Genomic DNA, 22022 nt, shown 5'->3' with positions numbered 1-22022 from the left:
TCATGTGAAGCTAAATTTGAATATGGACCAATTCACCCGAGTGGAACTGTTTCTCTGGTGCATATTTTGTATAACTGGGGGAGAAGATAGATTTCATTAGTTATGCAAAGCTGGTTGCTGGAATGTTCCAAAAAATGTTTTGGGCCAGACCTATAAATGCTAGGCATTCATAACCAGCCTTTTCATGTGCACACCATATGTGAAAGAGCAATGTGGAGCTCATTAATATTGTTCTGGATTGCAGCATTATCAGTATATTTAGTTTAGGTTTCAATCACTTGAAAACCTGAGGGCACAACTTGTACTTCATCAGAAACGTGACTTAACTACCTGTCTGTATAATAAAAGGCCAATAGCCCTGGGGATTTCTCCACGTCTGACCAAAATAGCAGAACCCAAAATTGCCTCAGTGCCTGTAGAAGCCTGTTAACCAATCACAACACAACATGCCACCTAGAATTTTGGTTAGAGGCTGTGGGTTGGCATGATCAAATGAGATTTGTGTGAGAGAGAGAGAGAAGAGTTTTTATTTTCTTTCATCCTTCGAAGAGAATTGTCCAAACTGGGGTGTGTGCAGGAGAGGACTATGGCCTGGATCATTTAAAGAACTATATAACTTTATACGACTTTGGTTTAGCTATATTTGGAGTACAGCTGCTCCTCGACCTATGGTGGGGTTACGTTCCGATAAATCCATCGTAAACCAAAAATATCGCAAGTCAAAAACGCATTGCGATATATTGTGATCACGTGACCGGAAGTGGCGTGAGGCTCGCTGCAGTTGCCGAGCGTTTGCTGATCGTAAAGTCGAAATATCGCAAGTCAAAGCATCGTAAATCGGGTGCAGAGGTGGTTTACCAGAAAAGATGCCTCTGTTGCAATCCAATTGCGAGGCATAGATAGGGTAGACAATCAGAGCTAGGATGGAAAAATCAAATACTAGAGGGCATAGCTTTAAGGTGAGAAGAATAAAGTGTAAAGGAGATTTGTGGGCTAGGTTTTCTTTTCACAAAGGCTGCTGAGTACCTGGAAATGCTGTCAGGATTGATGGTTGAAGCAGATATGACATTTATAAAGACTCTTGGATAGGCATATAGATACGGAGGGGTATGGGATATATACAGATAGATAGATAGATAGATGTTGGTCTTGGAATCATGTTTGGTGCAATCATTGTGGGCTGCAGCATTAAAAAGGCAGAAAAAATACCCGACGAGTGCCTATGCTCAAGCGTCTCTTCTTCCTGAGTAGAATTCTGGCCATCTAGCCCACGAAGCATCCTACTTTGCCACAGTATGGTATCATGCTCTGTCTACCGGAAGGCATTGCAGAGGGTGGTGAAAATTCCCCGCATCACCGGTTTCCACCTCCCCTCCATTGAGTCTGTCCAAAGCCGCTTCTCCCTGTAATCTTTGACACGCCTACTAATCAAGAACCTAGCAATTTCTGTTTAAAAAATACCCGACGACTTGGCCTCCATAGCCATCTGTGGCAAATGCATGAATTCCACAGATTCACCAACCTCTGGCTAAAGGAATTTCTCCTCGTCTTCTTTCTAAATGTACATCATTGTATTCTGGTCCTACACTCTCCCACTGGTGGAAACATCCTCTCCGCATCCACTCTATCCAGTTCTTTCATTATTTGCTAACTTCCAATGAGATGAAACTTCCAGTATGCTACATTTCTTGCTCTTAGCTCCCATTCCTAACTTTCTGCTATTCCCTCTTACTCCTTTTCCCTTTCTTCTTTTTCTTTCTTTCTTTCTCTCCCTTTCCTTTGCTCTAATTTTTGAACGCGTGATCAATCTCTATCTTTCCCCTCTACGGTTTTATGAACACTGTAACCATCTGCAGCACACCTTGTCCACACTCATTTACGTAGAACTACTTGAAACAGTGTTTATGCAAGTTGGTGTTTTATAACACAACCTTCACTTGGAACATAAAGTCCTTATAAAAACAATGCCAATAGTTGCCATATTTGGAGTTAGTGCTGTTTTGAAACTTGTACTTTGAATCTGATTTGTACACAGCATAAATTTGTAGAATTTGGATTTTCTTTTTGCATTTAGCTTGATTTGTTCTGTTTTTATAAAATGGATTGCACGCTGCTGATAGATGGTCACTGTACCTGTTTTCCTGCTGTTGGAAACCGTTCTATATCAGTTGAGATCATGTTCTTTGATCTATTCACGCAGCTACTGAGGAGGTTGAAGGCTTTATTTTCTATGCCATGCAATTCCTCCTTCCATCTCCTTATTCCTCAGAGTAATTGGTGGTCTCACCTCTCATCTCTCCCCTCCCCAATAAATACGTAGGATTTTTCTTTCATGCTCATGCATTTCTAGTATCGACCTTCAGTACCTGGATGTGCCTATATTAAATATTATAGTGACCGTGTTCCTTTTGAAGAGGAAAACACACCAGGAACTATATATTTGCTCATTATTGAATTTGCAGAGACAAATTATCTAATTACCATCTAATTGCAATTTCTACCCCATCCCTCCATTTTTTGATTTGGTTATTAGTGCTTTTGTGTTGACGAATGAATGAATGAATGAATGCATGAATGAATGAATGAATTGAATGTATGAATGAATGAATGAATGCATGCATGGATGAATGATTGAAAGCATCACAATCTTTAAACTTCCAACTTTGGTTTAGTTTGGAAGACAAACTAATAATGTTAATTTAACTGCCAGGTACCCTGTCAATCTGGTGAGTTTAGTTTGTGATTGATGGAGAAGAGTGTCTGTACAAGAAGGGTCTCGATCTGAAACATCACCCATTCATTCTCGCCAGAGATGCTGCCTGTCCCGCTGAGTTACTCCAGCTTTTTGAGTCTATCTTCGGTTTAAACCAGCATCTGCAGTTCCTTCCTACACACTCTGTACATTGAGAGGAAGTTTAAAAGATAACTGATTTTACAAGAAATACCTGATATGGACACACGTGATGTGTCCTCCTGGATTCACATATGTATTGATATAATCCTAAAAGTTTTTTAGGAAATGGAAGTTGTGGCTTTATCACTATTCATTCAGACATTCCCGTGGGCACCCACATGAGATCTGTATTGATGAGAGCATCCCAGCTGGTGGTGAGCGGAACTCTTTTTAAAATACGGTTTTGTTCTTCCCTTTCAGACTCCCAACTTTTGGTCAGATGAAGGAACAGAAAAGAAAACCACACATCAGCGCTCTGCTTCTTGGGGAAGTGCCGATCAGCTGAAAGAGGTAATAAAGTTCAAAAACACCGTTGATTGAAAGCCAGACAATGTATCTTCACAGCTGGCTTAAAAAATAAATGTGCATATTTTTTTTAAGATTCTTAAAATGGGCATAGGATGTTATAAATAAGAATAGTTGGTCAAAGAAGGTTGAAATCTTTATTCCAAAGTTGTTATTTATGATCAACACAGAAGGCAGTTTATTGCAACTTTGCATTAATTGGTTACCATTTAGGGTTAAATTATCTGAATTAGAGCTTGATTAAAGTGTGTGGACAAGCCTTTTGATTGGGATATGTCTCCATTGATCCTCATCCTATTCTACGTCTCAAATACAAGGACATTCTGTTAGGCAAAGAGCTCAGCATTGGCAAACTTGGTTCATTTTCCTGGTGTTCTTAGTGGGTGGATTTGAATCAATACTTGGTTAAATAAGGAATTTAAATTTATCAGTCTGACTAAGGATAGGACTAATGTATTATTTTATGGTACTTTATTGAGGTGCTTGTGAACATGAAATGATAGTTTGTTAGATGTCACTGAAATAATCGGGAAGAAGGAGGTTATCCTAAAGCTTCATGCAGGATTAGCAACATTTTAAATGTCTTGTTATTTACCACTCTTGGTTAAATATGTTAGCATTCCTCAGATGCTGAATTCTAGATGGACACTTCGTTGCAATAGGAAGTCCCAAAATAGATAAGGTTTCAGGTGCCGATGACCTCACCCAAACTGATTAGAGACTTGCACCATATGTGCACATCGTTCAATAGCTCCCAATGTTTAGGATTTGTTTCCTTCCATTAGAAAGTCTAAATCAATCAATCAAAGACTTTATTGTCATTCAAAAATACACCAACAAATGCAAGTCTGAACAAAATTTCATTGCATCTGGCTCACTGTGCAACATAAAATAACAAAAGGATAAAATAGATAAAAAGATAAAATAGATAATAGTGGCGGCACATTATATGGAATTCAAGAGTCTGATGACTCGAGGGAGGAAGCTGTTGCAAAACCTGGCCATTCTGCTCCTTATACTGCAATACCTTTTGCCCGAGGGCAGCAGAGTGAACAGTCCATGATGGAGATGTGTGGGGTCTTTTATAATGCTGTTGGCCGTAGACAAGCAACGTTTGCACGCAATGTCCCGGATTAAAGGAAGAGAAGTCCCGATGATTTTTTTCAGCCGTTTTCACCACTCTCTGCATGGACTTCCAGTCGGAAGCTTTGCAGTCCCCAAACCAGACAGAGATGCAGCTGGTCAAAATGCTCTCTATGGTGCCCCTGTGGAAAGTGGTGGGGGGGGGGGGGAGGTGAACTCTTCTCATCCGGCGCAGAAAGTGTAAATGCTGCTGCACTCTCTTAACTAGTGATGCGATATTTTGTGACCAAGTCAGACTGTTCGTGATCTGCACACCCACGAACTTAGTGCTACTGACCAACTCCACATCGATGCCATTAATGTGTAGTGGTGAGTGACTGTGCCGGTTTCTCCTAAAGTCACGATGACCTTCTTTGTTTTGTCAACATTCAGGATCAGATTGTTCGTATTGCACCAGTCCACCAGTTGTTTCACTTCCTCCCTAGAGATACTTGCAGGGGAATGTGTGAGGAGGTTATTATTTGTCTTTAGTTTTAGCTTTAACCATGACATCTGAAGATTCAAAGTTTAATATAGTAATTGTGCTGATACTGACTCCAACCAACCATATAATGAATATCATCCATTCTGGAGGTTTTATTTTTCTGATGCCATTTAAACTTCACTAGGATTTCAATCACTTCAATGTAAAAGTAATTGGGAATGGGCAGCATTGGAACAAAAAATTGCCCTTGGTACATATTAACTGTAATATAATAATGTATGCATGTTGGTAGGTGCAATCAAAACAAAGATGTTTTTAAAATCATTGTTGTGTTATGAATAGCACAGAAAATATTATGTACTCTCAAGATCACATTTAATAGAATAATATTGTTTAAATGTATAGTTATTGTGCTTTGCATTTCGGAAAAGTCCCAGCTGAGAGGAAGACAGCAAAATACTGAAAATATTGGGGGTGAAAATGACTTCAGGACAGTTTGTTAGGAAAATGAAGGAAATTGTAACAGAATACTTATACAGCTGAATGAGTATAATTTTATGGATGAGAAATTGTGTTCAACCAATTGATGACTTCTTTGACAAAGTAACTGGCATGTTAGATAACAAGGAAGCCAATGGATGTAGCCAATTTTGTTATACAAAATTTGGTCTGTGAAGTACCCTATAAAAGATTACAACATTAGATAAGCACCTGTGGTCTTGAACGTTATATGTTAAGTCCAGGGAGTCAGATATGGGGCTTTATGTGTGAGCCAGATATAGTGTCAGTGCAGAGGGGCTCAGAGCAAGGCCAAGTGTGCAGCCAGAGTCAAGGTCTGGAATAGTACTAGATGTGCAGTCAAAGCTGGGACAATGGGAGTGTTCAGCACTGGGAACCTAACCAGGTAAGCAGCTGTGATCAGGGTAGAATAGGGGGCCAGGTGTAAGGCTGGACTCGGGTTCAGGAATGAGAGAAGGTATGCAACTGGAGTCAGGGTCAGGAGTAGTACCAGGTGTGCAGTGAGACCCAGGTTGGTCAACATGGGCCAAGTGTTTGATTCTAATCTGATTTCCATACATGAATTCACTAAGATCATTCATGTTCTGCACCTGTTGATCAGAGCCTGGCTCTACTGTGGAATGTAATTAGGAATGTAATTTGCCTAACCTTATCCATAGCTAACCCAATTTAAAGCATAAATATTGCATTCAAATATAAGTTAAAAGACTTGCTACAGTATGCACCAGATTGCACAATTTCAAGCTGAAAAATGCAAAAGCTCCGTACCAATAGGTATCCACCAATGATGCCAAAATTGGCAGTCAGCAAAGAACTGCTGGAATTTTGCATAGAACATAAAGTGTTGAAGGAACTTGGTGGGTCAGGCAGCATCTGTGGAGGGAATGAATAGGCAATGGTTTGGTCAGGACAAGTTTGAAAAATTGTCCCAACCCAAAATATTAATCTATGGCAGGAATATCCATTACCTCCACAGATGCTGCCTGACCTGCTAAGTTACTCCAGCAAGGATATCCAAGTTTGGAACAGAATTTGCATCGGTTGGGAAGCTGGGCTAAGGAATGGCAAATGGAAATTAACTGACAAGTGTATGGTGTGGCACATTGGTATGTCAAACCAGGGCAGTAAAAAGAAAGCCTTTAATCGTAGCTCTCTTCCAGTCTCTATCCTCTGCCTTCTGATTACACTCTACGCCACCCAGGCATGACCTACTAAAACTTGATTTTAACTGCCACGCCTGCATCCCCAAGCAGCCATGTAGGACAACCCCTCTCCCCTGTCCTGTTCCATTACAATTGAGGTCCCAATATCTGGTTTCCTCCAGAACAAGGCATCCTTTATCGCACAAGATGCCTTGTGCCTCAAATCGTTTTGCAGCTCCGGGCTATTTGCTGACCTGTCATGTCCTGTGTGTCTTTTTCTAGATCAGGGCGATATGGAGGTCATTATTGCTTTTGCTCTCATTCCATTCTGGATCATGCACGATTTGACTTCCATATATTGACTTACATACATTCCTATTTGACTTCAATTGATATTTGTACGGTGGAGATTGGCAGATTTTTGATTAGTAAAGGTGTCAGGAGTTATGGGGTAAAGGCAGGAGAATGGGGTAGAGAGGAAAGTATAGATCAGCCACGATTGAATGGCAGAGTAGACTTGATGGGCTGAATGGCCACATTCTGTGTCATTCCACAGGTTATGGTCGGTCCTCTGCACTGTGCCTTCCATTTTACAGTGCCTTAGAACTACAGAAGAAAATATGTGAGACCAGTGGAGCTAGTTAGTGGTGGTGATGGAAGATATGATTCTCTGAATGGTCCCAATGGGAAAGCCCTGAAAGGCAAGCCATTACAATGATCTCTTCTGACTGTGAGAGATTTTATTCTTTGCTTCCCTGCAATACACCTGGGAATTGATTGTTCTTGTCAATTGAGTTTTACTCGTATGATGTCACCTTAATTTTTGAAGTGTTGCTGATTTGTAAACATGTCACAACTGTTTACTGACTATATTAGATCTGTTTATCAAATGATCTCATCTTATTCCCACAATGTATGCAGCAGAGAAATATCAGAATTTGGAATAGATTATTATTATTATTATTTATTTTCAAGGTGTACTTTGCATTTAATTAAATTATCATCCATTTTTTGGAATTGGCTTTTTCAACCCTGCTGCTCAAGACCCAACCCAAATTTTTGCCATTGGGACATCGCCTTTGTGCCTTTTTCTAGAGAATTCTAATCACCAAGAGTTGCAATGGGTGGAAGTAGGAGATGTGAGTTGACATATGCATTCAAATACCACGGAAATTATAACAATATTACCAGGATAAAGTGGTTAATAATATTCATTCAATATCACTGCGTTTCTGCAGATAGTTTCAAATGATCTCATTGGAGAGGGGAGGTGAGAGTGGGTTTGTGCATGAGAGAATGTGAATCAGCCAGTTCATAGCTCATATCAAGAACCTGTCCCTGACTCAGAAGGATGAAGAAATATAATTTAACAGGACTTCTCTCACCTTCAGTTCCTCTTCTTTGTGTGGATTTATACAAGAACAAATCTGGCAGCGAATAGTCTTGGCAGTGTTTTCCTTTGAACACAGGAGTTTGCAAAGGGATTTCATACTATGAACTGGCGTAAAAATGACAGTGGAGGGACAAGTAAGTGGAATGGCTGGAGGGAGGTGGGGTGGGTAAGATATAGAATGAAGATGGTTAATAAAAAAAGTCAGAGAGCCATGGTTAAGATCTGAGTGAGTCTGGTTAAGGTGTGCAAGGAATAGCAGTGGAGGGAGATTCAATTACATCATTTGGAAAGGAGCTAATTCAGTTAATGAAAAGAATTTGCAAGCCTTTAGGGAGGTGCGGGATTGGTCTTGTATGGAGTCAATATAGAATCCATAATGTGCTCAATGACTTGTAGGGGTAGGGGACTAAGAATTAAAGTTTCCCCCTTCACCCCGACTCCACCACCACCACATAAAATCCCTCCAAACTAACTGACTAACATTTATGCAATGATTCTCCCGGTCACCCGGGAGGAGGCAGCAGCTCCAGACTTTTCAAGCCGCCCGCGCTACCTACCTAATCTACGCTAAAAATCTTCCATTCTGAAATCCGAAAATGTCCGAAATCCGACAAGTGTCTGGTCCCAAGGCTTTCGGATAAAAGGTTGTGCACCTGTAATAGGTTTGCGATTGACATTTTATTAGACCGGTTCTCGAACAATGAAGAGATTGTAGGAAACACAGGAAGGAGCTGGGGAACTTTGCAACCTGGTGTCAAGACAGCAACCTCCACCTCAATGTCAGGAGCTAGCTATTGACTTCAGGAAGCGAGGTGGAATACACGCCCCAATCAGCATCAATGATGTCAAAGCAGAGACAGCCAAGAGCTTTTCAAGTTTATTGGTATCACTGATTATGTGTCCTGGACCAACGATATTACTGCAGCCAAGAAAGCACTCAAATACCTCTACTTCCTCAGAACACTAAGGACATTTGGCATGTCGACATAAGGACATTTGGCATCAATACTTACCAACGTCGGCAGATGCACAATTGAAAGCATCCTATCACAGCAACTGCTCTCTCCAAGGCCTCAAGAGATTGCAGAGTGTTGTGGGTGTAGCTTTGACCAGGCTTTCCATCAACAACTTCACCTACACTCAGGAAAGTAGCCAACATAATCAAGGATCTGATTCACCTTGGTCATACTTTCTGCATCTCCCAATGGATAGAGCATACAAAAATTTGAAAGCACATGCCAAGAGTTTCAGGAACAGCTTCTTCCCTGCTGTTATCAGACTATGAGCTTGGGATGTAGTCCCGATCTTCCAACCTAACCTATTGTGGACATTGGACTTTTTCCTCTGTAACTGTATTGCTGAAATGCTGGAGCACAAAATTCTGCACTCTGGCATTTTTCTCTGCACTACCTATGGTACTTGTGTACGACTTGATGATACTTGTGTATAGCATGATTTGACTGGAGAAAAGCTTTTCAATAAAAAAACAATAACGATACCTAATCCTACCTCGACAATGGAATACTATGAACTACCATGGACTTGTTTGTTGTGTATTGCAATGAATGCAATGATTTTTGGCAGTCTTTCTATTTTATTCATCAGTCTGAAGAAGGGTTTCGGCCCGAAACGTTGCATATCTCCTTCGCTCCATAGGTGCTGCTGCACCCGCTGAGTTTCTCCAGCATTTTTGTGTACTTTCCCATTTTATTGTCTTGCAGAACTTTTGTGTAATTTTATGTATGATTTGCTTTTGTGTGTTTGTCTGAGTCTGTGCCTGTGATGCTGCTGTAAGCAGGATTTTCATTGTACCTGTACCTCACGGTACTTCCGCATATGATAAACTCCACTTGCACCTATCAGTTATGAAAGGTGCTAGGAAATACATTGTGTAACCTAATGGACTTCCATTGGATGCTTGAGACCAGGGAAATCTTCTAACTGGTGATGTTGTTCCAGTGTCTGGCAAGCCTGCATCTTGCCACCATGAGGTCATTTCTTTAGCCAAATTTTCCACGTATCCCCCTTCCCCTGACCCATCCAGACCCATATCTAATTATCTGGCCTCTCTTCAGCTGTACTTGCCACACCAAGCTTTCGCCAGTCCCTTCACAATAGGCGATCCTCCCTGATTGCTGCTAGATTTTCAACTGGAATGAATTCAGCGTCAGTTTAAAAAGAAAGGAGGACCATGAATTGCAAGCCTGGAATTTGAATACAACTGGTTAAGATTAGCAGGGGAAACTTTTAATAGCCGTTTGGGAAAGCATCCTCGGAAGCCTGTTGGTGCGTGGAAGTGGATTAGCTGATTTTCAACAGGTGGTCTTGATTAATGTGCCGCTGGTGGACTCGAGTAGCCAGGATCTTAAAGGTAGCCAATAAATCTAGCAAATCCCTGGCCTGTCTTGCAAAATGTAAAGCCAAAGCTATTAGGGAAGTTGGTAGATTGAAGTGCGGAGGCCAGGGTATAAAGACTATGCTGGGGAGGCCTGCACTTGCGTGACCAGGGGATTTCCCCTGGATTAACTCTCTTTGCAAAGCAAGGAAGTAAGTTTAACCGGAGGGACTGCTTCTGCCGATTCTTTCACAAACAGCAACTTGGTTTAGTTTTGAGATACAGAGCGGAAACAGGCCCTTTGGCCCATCAAATCTGCGCCGACCAGCGATTCCCGCACACTAACCGTATTCTACACACTAGGAACAATTGACAATTTTACCAAAGCCAATTGACCTACAAACCTGTACTTCTTTGGAGTGTGGGAGGAAAGCGGAGCACCTGAAGAAAGCCCACACAAGTCACAGGGAGTAAGTACAAACTTCGTACAGACGGCACCTGTGGTCAGGATTGAACACTGGTCTCTGGTGCTGTAAGGCAGCAACTCAACCGCTGCCCCAGAGTAACTCTTGGGAAAGTAGCAGCTCTTTTTCAGCTGGCCAGGACTTGATCATATCTGAAGTGAACCCTGCTGGATTTGTACAGATGTGATCATTACCTACGGTTTAAAATTGAACTTGTTGGAATTAAGTGGCAAGTTTTCCTTCCGGCATTTTAACTATGGCAAGCTCCAGATTCCTGTCACCTAAGGGATTTGCAATTTACCTTAGTTTGCCTACCACGGACCTAAAAAAAATCCTTTGCACAACACCAAAGAAACCAGGTGCTGTTGAAAATTGAGTGCAAATGTTCTTATCCCAGAAAAGGACAATATTGTACCATTTTCTGGGCTTCATAGTGCTCGAAGGGAAATGCGACCCCTGAATTTCAGGCAGAAGTATTGTTAGCATTGGGTACATGGGACAGGATTTATGTTCATTTGGAAAAGCAGGGATGATTAAGCGGAGTCAGCATGGTTTTGTCCAAAGATGATTGTCTCTCCAATCTGTATTTTCAGGAGGTAACCAAGGGGATTGATGAAGGGAGGGTGGGAGATGTTTCAACATGGAATTAAATAAGGTCCTGCATGGTCGACTGGCTAAGAAGGTTAAAACACAAGGGATCCGAGGCATGTTGACGAAACTCTTTCCGAAATTGACTGGGTGGTAAGAAGCAGAAGGTAATGGTGGAAGGATGTTTTTGACTTGGAGATCTGTAACAAGTGGTGTACTGCAGGGCTGCAGTGACTTGGATGTGAATGTAGATAGTATGTTTAATGAAGTGTGCTGATGATAAGTTCATGGAGTCGTATGTTCAAATGAGTGTTGCATACATCAGCTGGGATGTTGGGCAGAATGCTGGCAGTGGAATTGAATCCAGACAAATGTGAAGTGATGTGCTTTGGGAGGTCTGATTCTGTTAGGGTCGGGGTGTATTCCCAGCTCCCTGAAAGTGTCAACACAAGTGGATAAGGTAGTAAAAAATACATCTGGTATGCTTGTCTTCACATGTCGAGGCATCGAGCATTAGAGTCGGGATGTCATGTTGCAATTCTACAAAACATTGGTTGGAGCGCACCGAAAATATTGTGTATGGTTCTGGTCACCACGTTACAGGAGGGATGTCAAAGCAATGGGACGGGCAGTTTTACCAGGATGCTACTACCCGGGATGGAGAGCTGTAGTGTGTAAAAGATGGCAGAGGCTTGGTTTATTTTTACTGGAGCATAGAGGACCGAATGGTGACCTTTAAGAGTTTTACACATTTATCAGGGAAAAATAGATAGGGTAGACAGTCTGAATCATTTTCCCAGGGCAGAAGAGTCTAGAAATAGAGGGCACAGGCTCAAGTTGAGAATGGCGAAATGCAAGAGATCTGAGGATTAAGTGTTGCACAGAGTGGACGCTTAATACTTGGTGAGCTGCTAGAGCAGGTAGTGGAGGCAGATTCTAATGCAACATTTAAAAAGGAATTAAGACAGGTACGTGCATAGGAAAGTAGTAGAAGGTTAACACGAGCAAATGGGATTCACATAGGTAGACATCACAGTTGACATAGATACGGTGGGCTGTGAGGTCCTTTTTCTGTGTTGTACATTTCTGATTCTTTAATCTCTGGTGAAAGATTATCCCAAATGACATCAACTGTAGTACATCACTGTAAGTATTATCGCTGACATGATTTTCAGTCTCACTGTTCTGAAAAACAACAGTGCTTGTTAACTCAGAGCACAACCAGTACTTACTGACGTGATCTTCCCTGAAATTTTGCTAACAGAGCCAGGCTATTCCACACTGTTCACATTTATGGGTGAATCCCCTTTGCATCTTCCATGACTATTCTGCAGTTAGAATATGCATCTGATAGGGTATATGTCTACCACTAACATTTTTTCTCTTGCTGTGGATGTGAACCATTGGCATCAGAGATGTCATAAGTAGCCACAGTCACCATCATCTAACCCCTTATCTACCCTTGCTGCGGAAAACTATGAGCTCAGCTGGACTTTTATGAGAAGCACTGTTTCCGCGGCTCCTTCGGATCCCTCTGAGAATGCTTCCTTTCTTCCTGATCATTGAAGCTTCCATCCTTGAAGTGGCAACATTCACCAGTGGCTGGAAGAGTGCAGCTTTTAGTATATGTATATTTCCCAAGTTTGCAGCTGTGTGGATGGGTTCAGTGTAGCAAGGTCTTTCAATTAGATTTTTGTTTAAATGGTGCAAGGATAAGATACTGTTCTTGTTTAAAACTGTTAGAAACAGTGAAGTAATCGGTCTATTTTTAACATTTTTGTCACTTCTATGTCTTTGTGGTTGTGGTGACTTTGTGAAAGCCTGGTCACCAAGGTCTTTAAATTGACAGCATGTTTTTTTTATACCATTTGGCAGGTGTTAGTTTTAGTTGCTATGTGCACCAAGCAACATGTCTTCTGCTTTGCAGTGTTCCCATGTATAATAACACTTGTGGTTAAAAGAAAATCATTTTGGTGCCCATTTCTTTGAATAGTAATGTTTATGAGCATTGTGTAGTACACTGGTTGCTATATAATTAGAGTTTACATGTCAGTGTACCTTGGCTCCATTTCATCTCTGAAGCACCTTGGCAGCCTTTGGAATGCCTTAAGTTAAGGGCAATGTTATTTCAAATGCATTTTATTGATTCAATTCAATTAACTTTATTTATCCGTTAGGAACTTTGATTGAGCTTGTAAATTGTGTGGAAACAAATTTCAACCAAATTTATCTGACTTGGGCTATATTGGTTAATATTTTAGATGGAAAATATTATTTTGTTGCATGCTTGAGAAATATATATATATATATATAGGTCATTTTTATTTTGGCATTATGCTCTACTGCAATACTTTTTATTTTTAAACTTCAAATTTGGAGTTGATTTGAATGACATCTCTTATGGAAAATTGAGAAGCTACATGGTGCGCATTAATGGTGAGGGAATAGACTTTCCTCTCTTACTTCAAAATGGCATCCCAGTAAAAAGTACACTGTGGAGAAATGAACACCAGTCCTATATTCTACTTTCAAATATTATTTCCTTAAATTTCCTTTGGTTATTCTACAAATTGTGTTGTAGCCTCAAATATGCAGATTTCACTCCAGATGCTGGGTGAAAATCTGGACCAGTTTTCTCTCATTTAAAAAAAAAAGTTGTTACTCCCTTGAATTTCCTTGATTTGTTGAAAAAGGAATTTTGTTGAGAGTCAGAGCACACAAATGGGCCCTTCGGGCCAACTCCTCCATGCCAACCATGATGCCCATCTACTCTAATCCCATTAGCTTGCATTTGACCCATATCCCTCTATCCTTTCCTATTCATGTACCTTTGCAAATGCCCCTAAAATGTTATTCCTTTCATTTTTGCTTCAGAACGATTAATGTTGTTAAGTACATTTAGTGATGCAGGCAATGTTTTAAACCGTGCCATTTTGTATGCATTTTAGCAGTTTGGACTTTAGGAAATGGCTTTATGTCTTTGACTGAAGAAGATTATTTGGCCCTCTCCAGGTTCCCCATGGACTCTATCCCTAACTCCTTCACCTCCTCCGCTGCCACAATCAAGCCAAATGCAAACTAGATGGATAGCACCTCGTATTTTACTTGAGTAGTCTACAACCCAACGGCATCCAATTTTGTGTAACCCTCACCACTTCTGTCCCTTTCTCTCGCCTTCAGATCAACCCAGGGCCTCCCTCGCATATCCTTCTTTCCAACTGCCAACCTATTGCCCAGTTTCCTCTTCCCCCACCTACCGTATCCACCCACCGCCCATACACAAGTCCCACTGTGTCCCTTATCTCCTCCCTCCAATTGCCAATTATTGTCTGCACCATCCCTTCCCTGCCACTGTCGCTATCTCCATCCTTCCTTCCTTTACCTACCAATCAACCCCTTCTCACATGGATCCAGTGTAGTGGAGTGGGTGGAGTGGCCAGCCTTTGCCCACTCCACCCTGTCACTTCTTTATAATGTTTCCCCTCTCTTCAGTCTAAATGAAGGGTCTTGACCAAAAACATCAGTTGTCCACTTCCTCCATAGGCACTGCCTAACCTGCTGAGTTTCCCCCAAGCAGTTTGTTTTTGCTCCGTATTGCAATCATCTGTGTGTGTGTTTTTGTGTGTGTCTTTCTCTCGTGACTGACTCCATTATCTAGTTAATTTATTGAAAAGGTTGCCGTCATGGTGGGAATGTGATAATTTCCATACTGTATTAGCATTTTTAACTCTTACCTTTTGCTAGGATGTATTGACTTTGGAAGAGGTGAAGTTCATATTCACTGGGATGATCACAGGTTTAAGGGATTAAATTTATATAGAGATTGGAGCCCTGCTTGTCCAGTTTTGTTTTAAAAACACCCTCAACTTCTAGCTGTTCTCAGTCTGCTGGCAAATTTTGATTCTTAGCCACCCACACCCCAGATTTTGATTTTAATTGTACTTGAGGTGCCCATCAGATCACTGCAACATTCGCAGGTGGACTCTCACCTCACTGGAAAAGCTGGTCCTTCCAATCCTTTCACCAAATGACTAAATGGTATACAAGGGCCAGGGTGAATGATTTTCTTCAAGGGAGATGGATCTGTTTCTGCTGGGGCAGAGATCATTTTTTTCCAGGCGCTTGGCACCCTGCAATATAATTCCCATATGCTGAGACCTCAATTAGTTTCAATTGCCTGCGGGTGGCTGAGGGGAATTTTCCTGCCTAATTGGCCTGTCTTTCTTATGTGCAAAGCTCTCTTTACTCAAAGACAGGAGGTTTGTTTTGAGAACCAGACTATTAAAATTAGAACTAGCACCTTAAATGCCAAGGTAGAAATACACTCAACGTGCAGGCATGACACACTGTTCGTTCTTTGTAGACAAGGTTAATTATTTGTTTTTGATATCTCAAGCTTAGGTCAATGTCAGCTTGGGTCATCAACATACTTGCCAAATTCTAAAAGGCAATTTAATATTGTTTGTACAAGGCTGTACTGCTGCTTTTTTCAAACTGATTAATTGATAAAATCACAGCATGCCTGTGCATGTCTAAGCAATGGCCTTGAACTTTTTTATGGTTCAATTCAGGATGTGATAACTCTGGTAATTAATTCCACAAATCCATTAAAGCTGTGCTGAAGGAGGAAAAATTAACATTACTCACAAGGACTTGGTACTAGTCGTCTTAGATTTGTGCTGAAAATGGACATAAATGACTTTAATGAAACTGCTATTAACAATACCAGATGCATTCGTGCTCTCCAAACTCGATCAAACTCCACACTTTAATGTCATTTTCGTCAAAGTGCCTCATAATCGGGGCTATTCACTGTACAAAAGCAGCAGAATACAGAAGCTGGCAGTCTAACACTAAAATCTAAATGTGTGGGATGAGTTATTTCTAACACTACAGTTCAATATAGTTTTTATTTCAAATTATTTTGGATCGAGAACAACAAATTAGAGGGTTGAATTAGTTTGGAATTCTGAATTAAGTAGGGTTCCTATAATTATGCAATTACTTGTGTAGTAGGTAAAATAGTAAAGCAATTGATTCTGGTTAACATGAGCGAAAATCTTAAATATACCATGTGTTGAACTATCCTATTTTAAATTAATTCCTTTTGCAGGAGTTGGCCATGTTGTCTATAACAATACTCACCATTGTATGTGATTTGTACAGCACTCAATGTAAGCAACTTAATTGACATATGCACCAATTATTTCTGGCATCAGATGTACACTTTCTCGAAGTGTTTTGGGTCAGGCATTCCCGTAATCTTTGCGAGTAATAATATACAGATGCTCATGGAGGTGCATGAGCTCTGCTGGGTATCTGCATTTTTGTTATTTTTTATTGTATTGAAAGTCCACTGCTCAGCAAACTCATGTTAATTATTTTTAAAAAACAGTTTATATTTGGCATGTAAAGTTGCACTGGTTGGACATGCACTGTGCTCAGCAGATTGGACCTCCACCCATGGACTCCTTGTGAAGTGTAAAAACAGAAAGTGTTGGCCGATTTGCTCTCAGCAAGATATGCCTGGGCCGAAGTTCTGAAATTGTGCATTTTACATAATTCACTGTCTCCCCCAGAATACTGTCTTGAAAATTGCATTTGCAGGTTTACCTTATTTGTGAGTTCAGATACAGTTTCTTACTGCAGCTGCATTCACCATTTCAGGCAATTGTGAATAAGCTTTGATGGAAGTAGTAACTCAGTGTTTACTAGCTTGCAAGATCCGTCATGATCGTCACTTTGCAAAGAATTGAACAAGACAAGTCAAACAGTTTTCATCTAGTGGTGTGAAATGGAAGTTGCTTTTTATAAATCGGTTAAATGTTAAGTCTGATTAAAAATGATATTAACTGGGTGGTACACTAACCTAAAAATTGAATCAATTTATGAATATTTTAAGTACAGTTTGCATGTTTAAGCGATTTCAAGCACACTAGGTATATTCTTAAACTATATCACTGATTTTGATGAGGGGATCAAGTGCAATATGTCTAAGTTTACTGATTATCTTGGGTTGGAACATGAATTGCCAGGTCAATGCTGACAACTAAATAAGTGCGAATTAGGCATATCAAATAGGGAGGAAGAAATAAAATTATCCATCCTTTAAAAAAACCATGGCATAAAGCAGGGTCAGAGATATTGCCATTGTGGACAATCTGGCAATGACTAATGATTTGCAATTCGAGAGGTACAGGTATGGAGAAAATATACAATTAATGGCATGACCCCTGACAGCATAGATGTACAGAGGGATTTTGGGGTCCAAGTCCATAACTCCCTGAAAGTGGCAACGTGAGTAGATAGAGTGGTAAGTAAATAAGCCACATTACATGCGGATATGGAGTCTTTGGAAATGGTGCAGAGCAGGTTTACCAGGATGATTCCTGGATACGGGGTATCAGCTACAGGGAGAGGTTGGACAGTCTTGGATTGTAATCCCTTGTATGCTGGAGGGGGCACCCAATAGAATATACAAAATTATGAGAGGCATAGATAGGGTAGACATGCAGAACCTTTGTCTTAGGATGAAAAAATCAATTACTACAGGGCTTTAAGATGAGAGGGGCAAAGTTTAGAGCAGGTATGTGATACAGGTTTTTTTTACACAGGGTGGTGAATGCCTGGAACCCACTTCTAGGAGTGGTGGTTGAGGCAGATACAATAGTGGCGTTTTATAAATATTTGTTTATGGAAATGGATGTGGATTATGTGCAGGCAGAGGGCAGTTCTTCTGCAGTTGTATAGGGCTCTGGTGAGACCACATCTATAGTATTGTGTACAGTTTTGGTCTCCTAATTTGAGGAAGGACATCCTTGTGATTGAGGCAGTGCAGCGTAGGTTCACGAGATTGATCCCTGGGATGGCGGGACTGTCATATGAGGAAAGATTGAAAAGACTAGGCTTGTATTCACTGGAGTTTAGAAGGATGAGGGGGATCTTCTAGAAACATATAAAATTATAAAAGGACTGGACAAGCTAGATGCAGGAAAATGTTTCCCAATGTTGGGCGAGTCCAGAACCAGGGGCCACAGTCTTAGAATAAAGGGGAGGTCATTTAAGACTGAGATGAGAAAAAACATTTTCACCCAGAGAGTTGTGAATTTATGGAATTCCCCGACACAGAGGGCAGTGGAGGCCAAGTCACTGGATGGATTTAAGAGAGAGTTAGATAGAGCTCTAGGGGCTAGTGGAGTCGAGGGATATAGGGAGAAGGCAGGCACGGGTTATTGATAGGGGACGATCAGCCATGATCACAATGAATGGCGGTGCTGGCTCGAAGGGCCGAAAGGCCTCCTCCTGCACCTATTTTCTATGTTTCTAGAGATAAGCGTTGGTCGTGGCATGTTCAGCACAGACATTGTGGACTTGTGCTGTCCTGTCCTGTCCTGTACTATATCTGTGCTATCCGTACTTGATTTATGCAAGTCCCACCTCTCTCTCTGACCCCTCCATCATCCTCGCCTCTCAGGAGAATTTATCCATTGCAGACCAAGCGAATGTTGCTTAAGCACTGTTCTTGTGCAGCTTCATCGTCTGATCATGTCTGGAGTTGGGTCCCCCTAGTATGTATGAAAGGACAGTTGGAATCGGATCCTTTGATCTAATGACAATTACACGGAGAACAATCAATTTCTTATGTAATTTAATCTGCAGGATTCATAATTTAAGGCTATAACCTAATAGTAAGAGAAATAATCAAATTAACAAACTTTCAGAGGTTTACTATTTCAACTTTCATCATCTCTGATTCCTGAGGATCCACATGTTCAGTCACTTTGACCGAGATTTTCTGATGACGTTTGCAACCTATGTCAACTATCTTCTCCACTGCCTTCGAAGTTTATTTTTTCCCACATCTTGTATGCTCTGCATCCTGTGCATTTGCATCATGTGACTCTTAGAGCAACGTGGTTCAGGCTTTTTATGCATATTCGTATGTATCCTCAAACTGATCCTTAGATTCCGCCATTTTCCTTTCTCCATCCTTATTTTTTTTTTCCAACCTCTGGTCATCGTGTCTTTTTTCCTTCCATTCCCCAGTATCAGCAGCATCAAACCTGACTCATTCCATGCTCTCTGCTACTGTTCTATCATTGTGTCAGATATAACGTTTTGTTATATTGTTCCACGTGTATCTCAATTTCTAGAGGGTCCGTTGAGGCATTTGTTTCAGTATCCCAGCCAATAGCAATCCCAGTTGCCAGCATTCCTCTCTCCACTTCAATCCAAAATGTATATCTGCTTGTGATCAAGGTCCCTGTCATCTATAAATGGTTGGCAAGTTTGCAGATTGTTAGTAAGGACAGTTGGAATAGGATCCTTTGATCTAATGACAGCGTCAGCTGGAGAATTTAATCAATATCTGATGTCATTTAATCTGCTGGATCCATAATTTATAATTATAACATAAGAAGATGGTGATATAGTGGACAAGTAAAAAAAGGTTGTTGAAGGTTACATTATTCACATCAACTGGGAAAGTGGCACAAGGAATTGCAAATTAAATTTCACTTGGACAAATCCGAGTGCATTTTTGTAAGTTAAACCAGGGCAAGACTGGTATAGTACAAGGCAGGGCGCTGGAGAACATTGTAGAACAGAGAACCAGAGGTGAAATTACATTGTGCCTGGAAGGAGGTGCCACCAGTAGACAGGGTGGTAAAGAAGGCACACAAAAAAGCTGGAGAAACTCAGCGGGTGCAGCAGCATCTATGGAGCGAAGGAAATAGGCAACGTTTGGTGTTCTTGCCTTTACTCACCAGTACACCGAGTACAAGAGATGGGACATCATGTTACAACTGCATGCCATTGGTGAGACCACACTTGTAGAACGGTGAGTAGTTCTATCAACCTAGTATTGGAAGAATGTTATTAGTTGGAAAGGGTGCAGAAAAGATTTGCAGGGATGTTACCAAGGCTGGAGGGCTTCAGTGATAAGGTAAGGTTGAAGAGGCTGTGTTTTGTTTCCCTGGAACAAATGGGACTAAGGGGATATATAGTTTATACAATCATGAGGGGCAGTAATAAGGTGGATGTTTTTTTCACAGGATAGGGGAGTCTAAATATAGATAAGGTGACAAGGAAAAAATTAAAGGGGATCTGAGTGGCAACTATTTTTACACAGAGGGGGGTGGTTCTGTGAAACAAACTACCAGAATTAGTAGTAGAGACTGATACAATTACAATGTTTGAGACATTCGGGCAGGAATATGGATAGGAATGGTTTAGAGGGATATGGGCCAAACAAATGGGACTAACTCAGGTTGGTCAAGGTGGACGAGTTTGGCCAAGTGGCCTACTTTCACGGTGTATAACTCGTACTCAAAGCATGCTATAATTGATCAGGTCAAAAGACAAATGACAAATGTGTCAGAAAAAGAGAACACTAATGGTTGATGGACTTGCATCAGAATTGACTGGTTCTCACTCAAATAGAAATGCTAGTATCAGAAATTGCTGAATTTAAAAGATGTAACATTAAGTCAGGATCTCCTCTACCCTTCCGTTCAACATGTGTGTGGACTTCATTCTTAAGATACAATGTGAAAACAGGCCCTTAGGCCCACCATGTCTATGTGACCACTGATCGCCTGTTCACACTGGTTCCATAATATCACACTTTTTCATCCACTCGCTGCACACCAGGGGGCAATTTCGAGGCCAATTAACCTACAAACCTTCCTGTCGTTGGGATGTGGGAGAAAACTGGAGCACTCGGTCACAGTCACAGGGAGAACATGCAAACTCCACACGGACAATACCCAAGCCAAGGATCGAACCTGGGTCCCTAGTGCTGCGAAGCAGCAGCTTACCAGCTGCTCCACTGTGCAGTCCTTGTGGAGTTTCTTGACAGAAATGTGGCCTCTGCTGCCTGCCTCCCTTCTTATTTACCCAGCAGGCCTAATCTCCTCAAAAGCTCCCTGGAGCCCTAGTCCTAAAATCGCATCTTTTTCTAGATTATATCCCATTTCATTTGCTGCATTCACACTAATCCATGATATTCGCCTTCTATTTACACAATTCTATTCCAAGGTTGTTCGCCATTAAAGCTCTTTTGCCTGATCTATTTGCCCTGATTATAGAATGGTTTTGTCGTCTCTGGTCTTATTTCTGCTTTCAAATCTGCTGTCCTCATCATCTCCATGAATGTCACTCTTTGTCCCATTGTCCTTGCAAATTGCCACCTCATCTCCAACACATGTCTGTCAAGGTTCCTAGAAAATTGTGCTGCTGGGCCAATCAGAAGTCAGGGGTCTCCTCAGAACATGGAACAGTGCAGCACATGAACAGGCCCTTTGGTCTGAATCCATCTGCCTACAGAAGGGCCATTTCCTTCATATCTACATGCTCCTTAAATGATGCTCCTGTTATCTGTTTCTAACACTTCTTCTGGCAGCCTGCTTCAAGCCTTGTAAACCCTCTTCAAACATTTCACCCACTCACCTTAAAGCTATGCCCTAGGAAACAACCTATCCTATCTATGCCTCTCCTCATTTTAGAAATGTCTGTAACAGATATGGAGAAAAATTATCAGAGGCCCAAATGCTTCAGGACTTTGGAAGAACTCTCAGGGGTAATATATAGAGATATCAGAGAAAACAAAATTACGTAAGAAATTAGAGCAAGAATCTGTTCCTTCAAGTCTATTCCGTAGAAATGATATAAACACCCCGTGTAGGGCAGCATTATTGTCTCTGTCAGGTACGTGGAGATTTTTTTAAATGCTGATTTTTCTGGCAACATCTTTGA

General features: G+C 41.1%; 1 protein-coding gene across 1 annotated transcript in view; it reads left to right on the top strand.

Annotated features, from left to right (window-relative positions):
- LOC129713202 (glucocorticoid-induced transcript 1 protein-like) overlaps positions 1–22022 on the top strand; it is a 174514-nt gene that overhangs the window by 75106 nt on the left and 77386 nt on the right. Inside the window, exon 3 of the mRNA XM_055662110.1 lies at positions 3155–3244. Within this exon, the coding sequence (XP_055518085.1) occupies positions 3155–3244 (90 nt within the window). The remainder of the gene's footprint in view (positions 1–3154; positions 3245–22022) is intronic.

This window comes from Leucoraja erinacea, chromosome 2 (assembly GCF_028641065.1).
Source record: "Leucoraja erinacea ecotype New England chromosome 2, Leri_hhj_1, whole genome shotgun sequence".
Classification (NCBI taxonomy): Eukaryota; Metazoa; Chordata; class Chondrichthyes; order Rajiformes; family Rajidae; genus Leucoraja; species Leucoraja erinaceus.
Note: the sequence above shows the minus strand (reverse complement) of the source record. Positions and strands in the feature narration are given on the sequence as shown.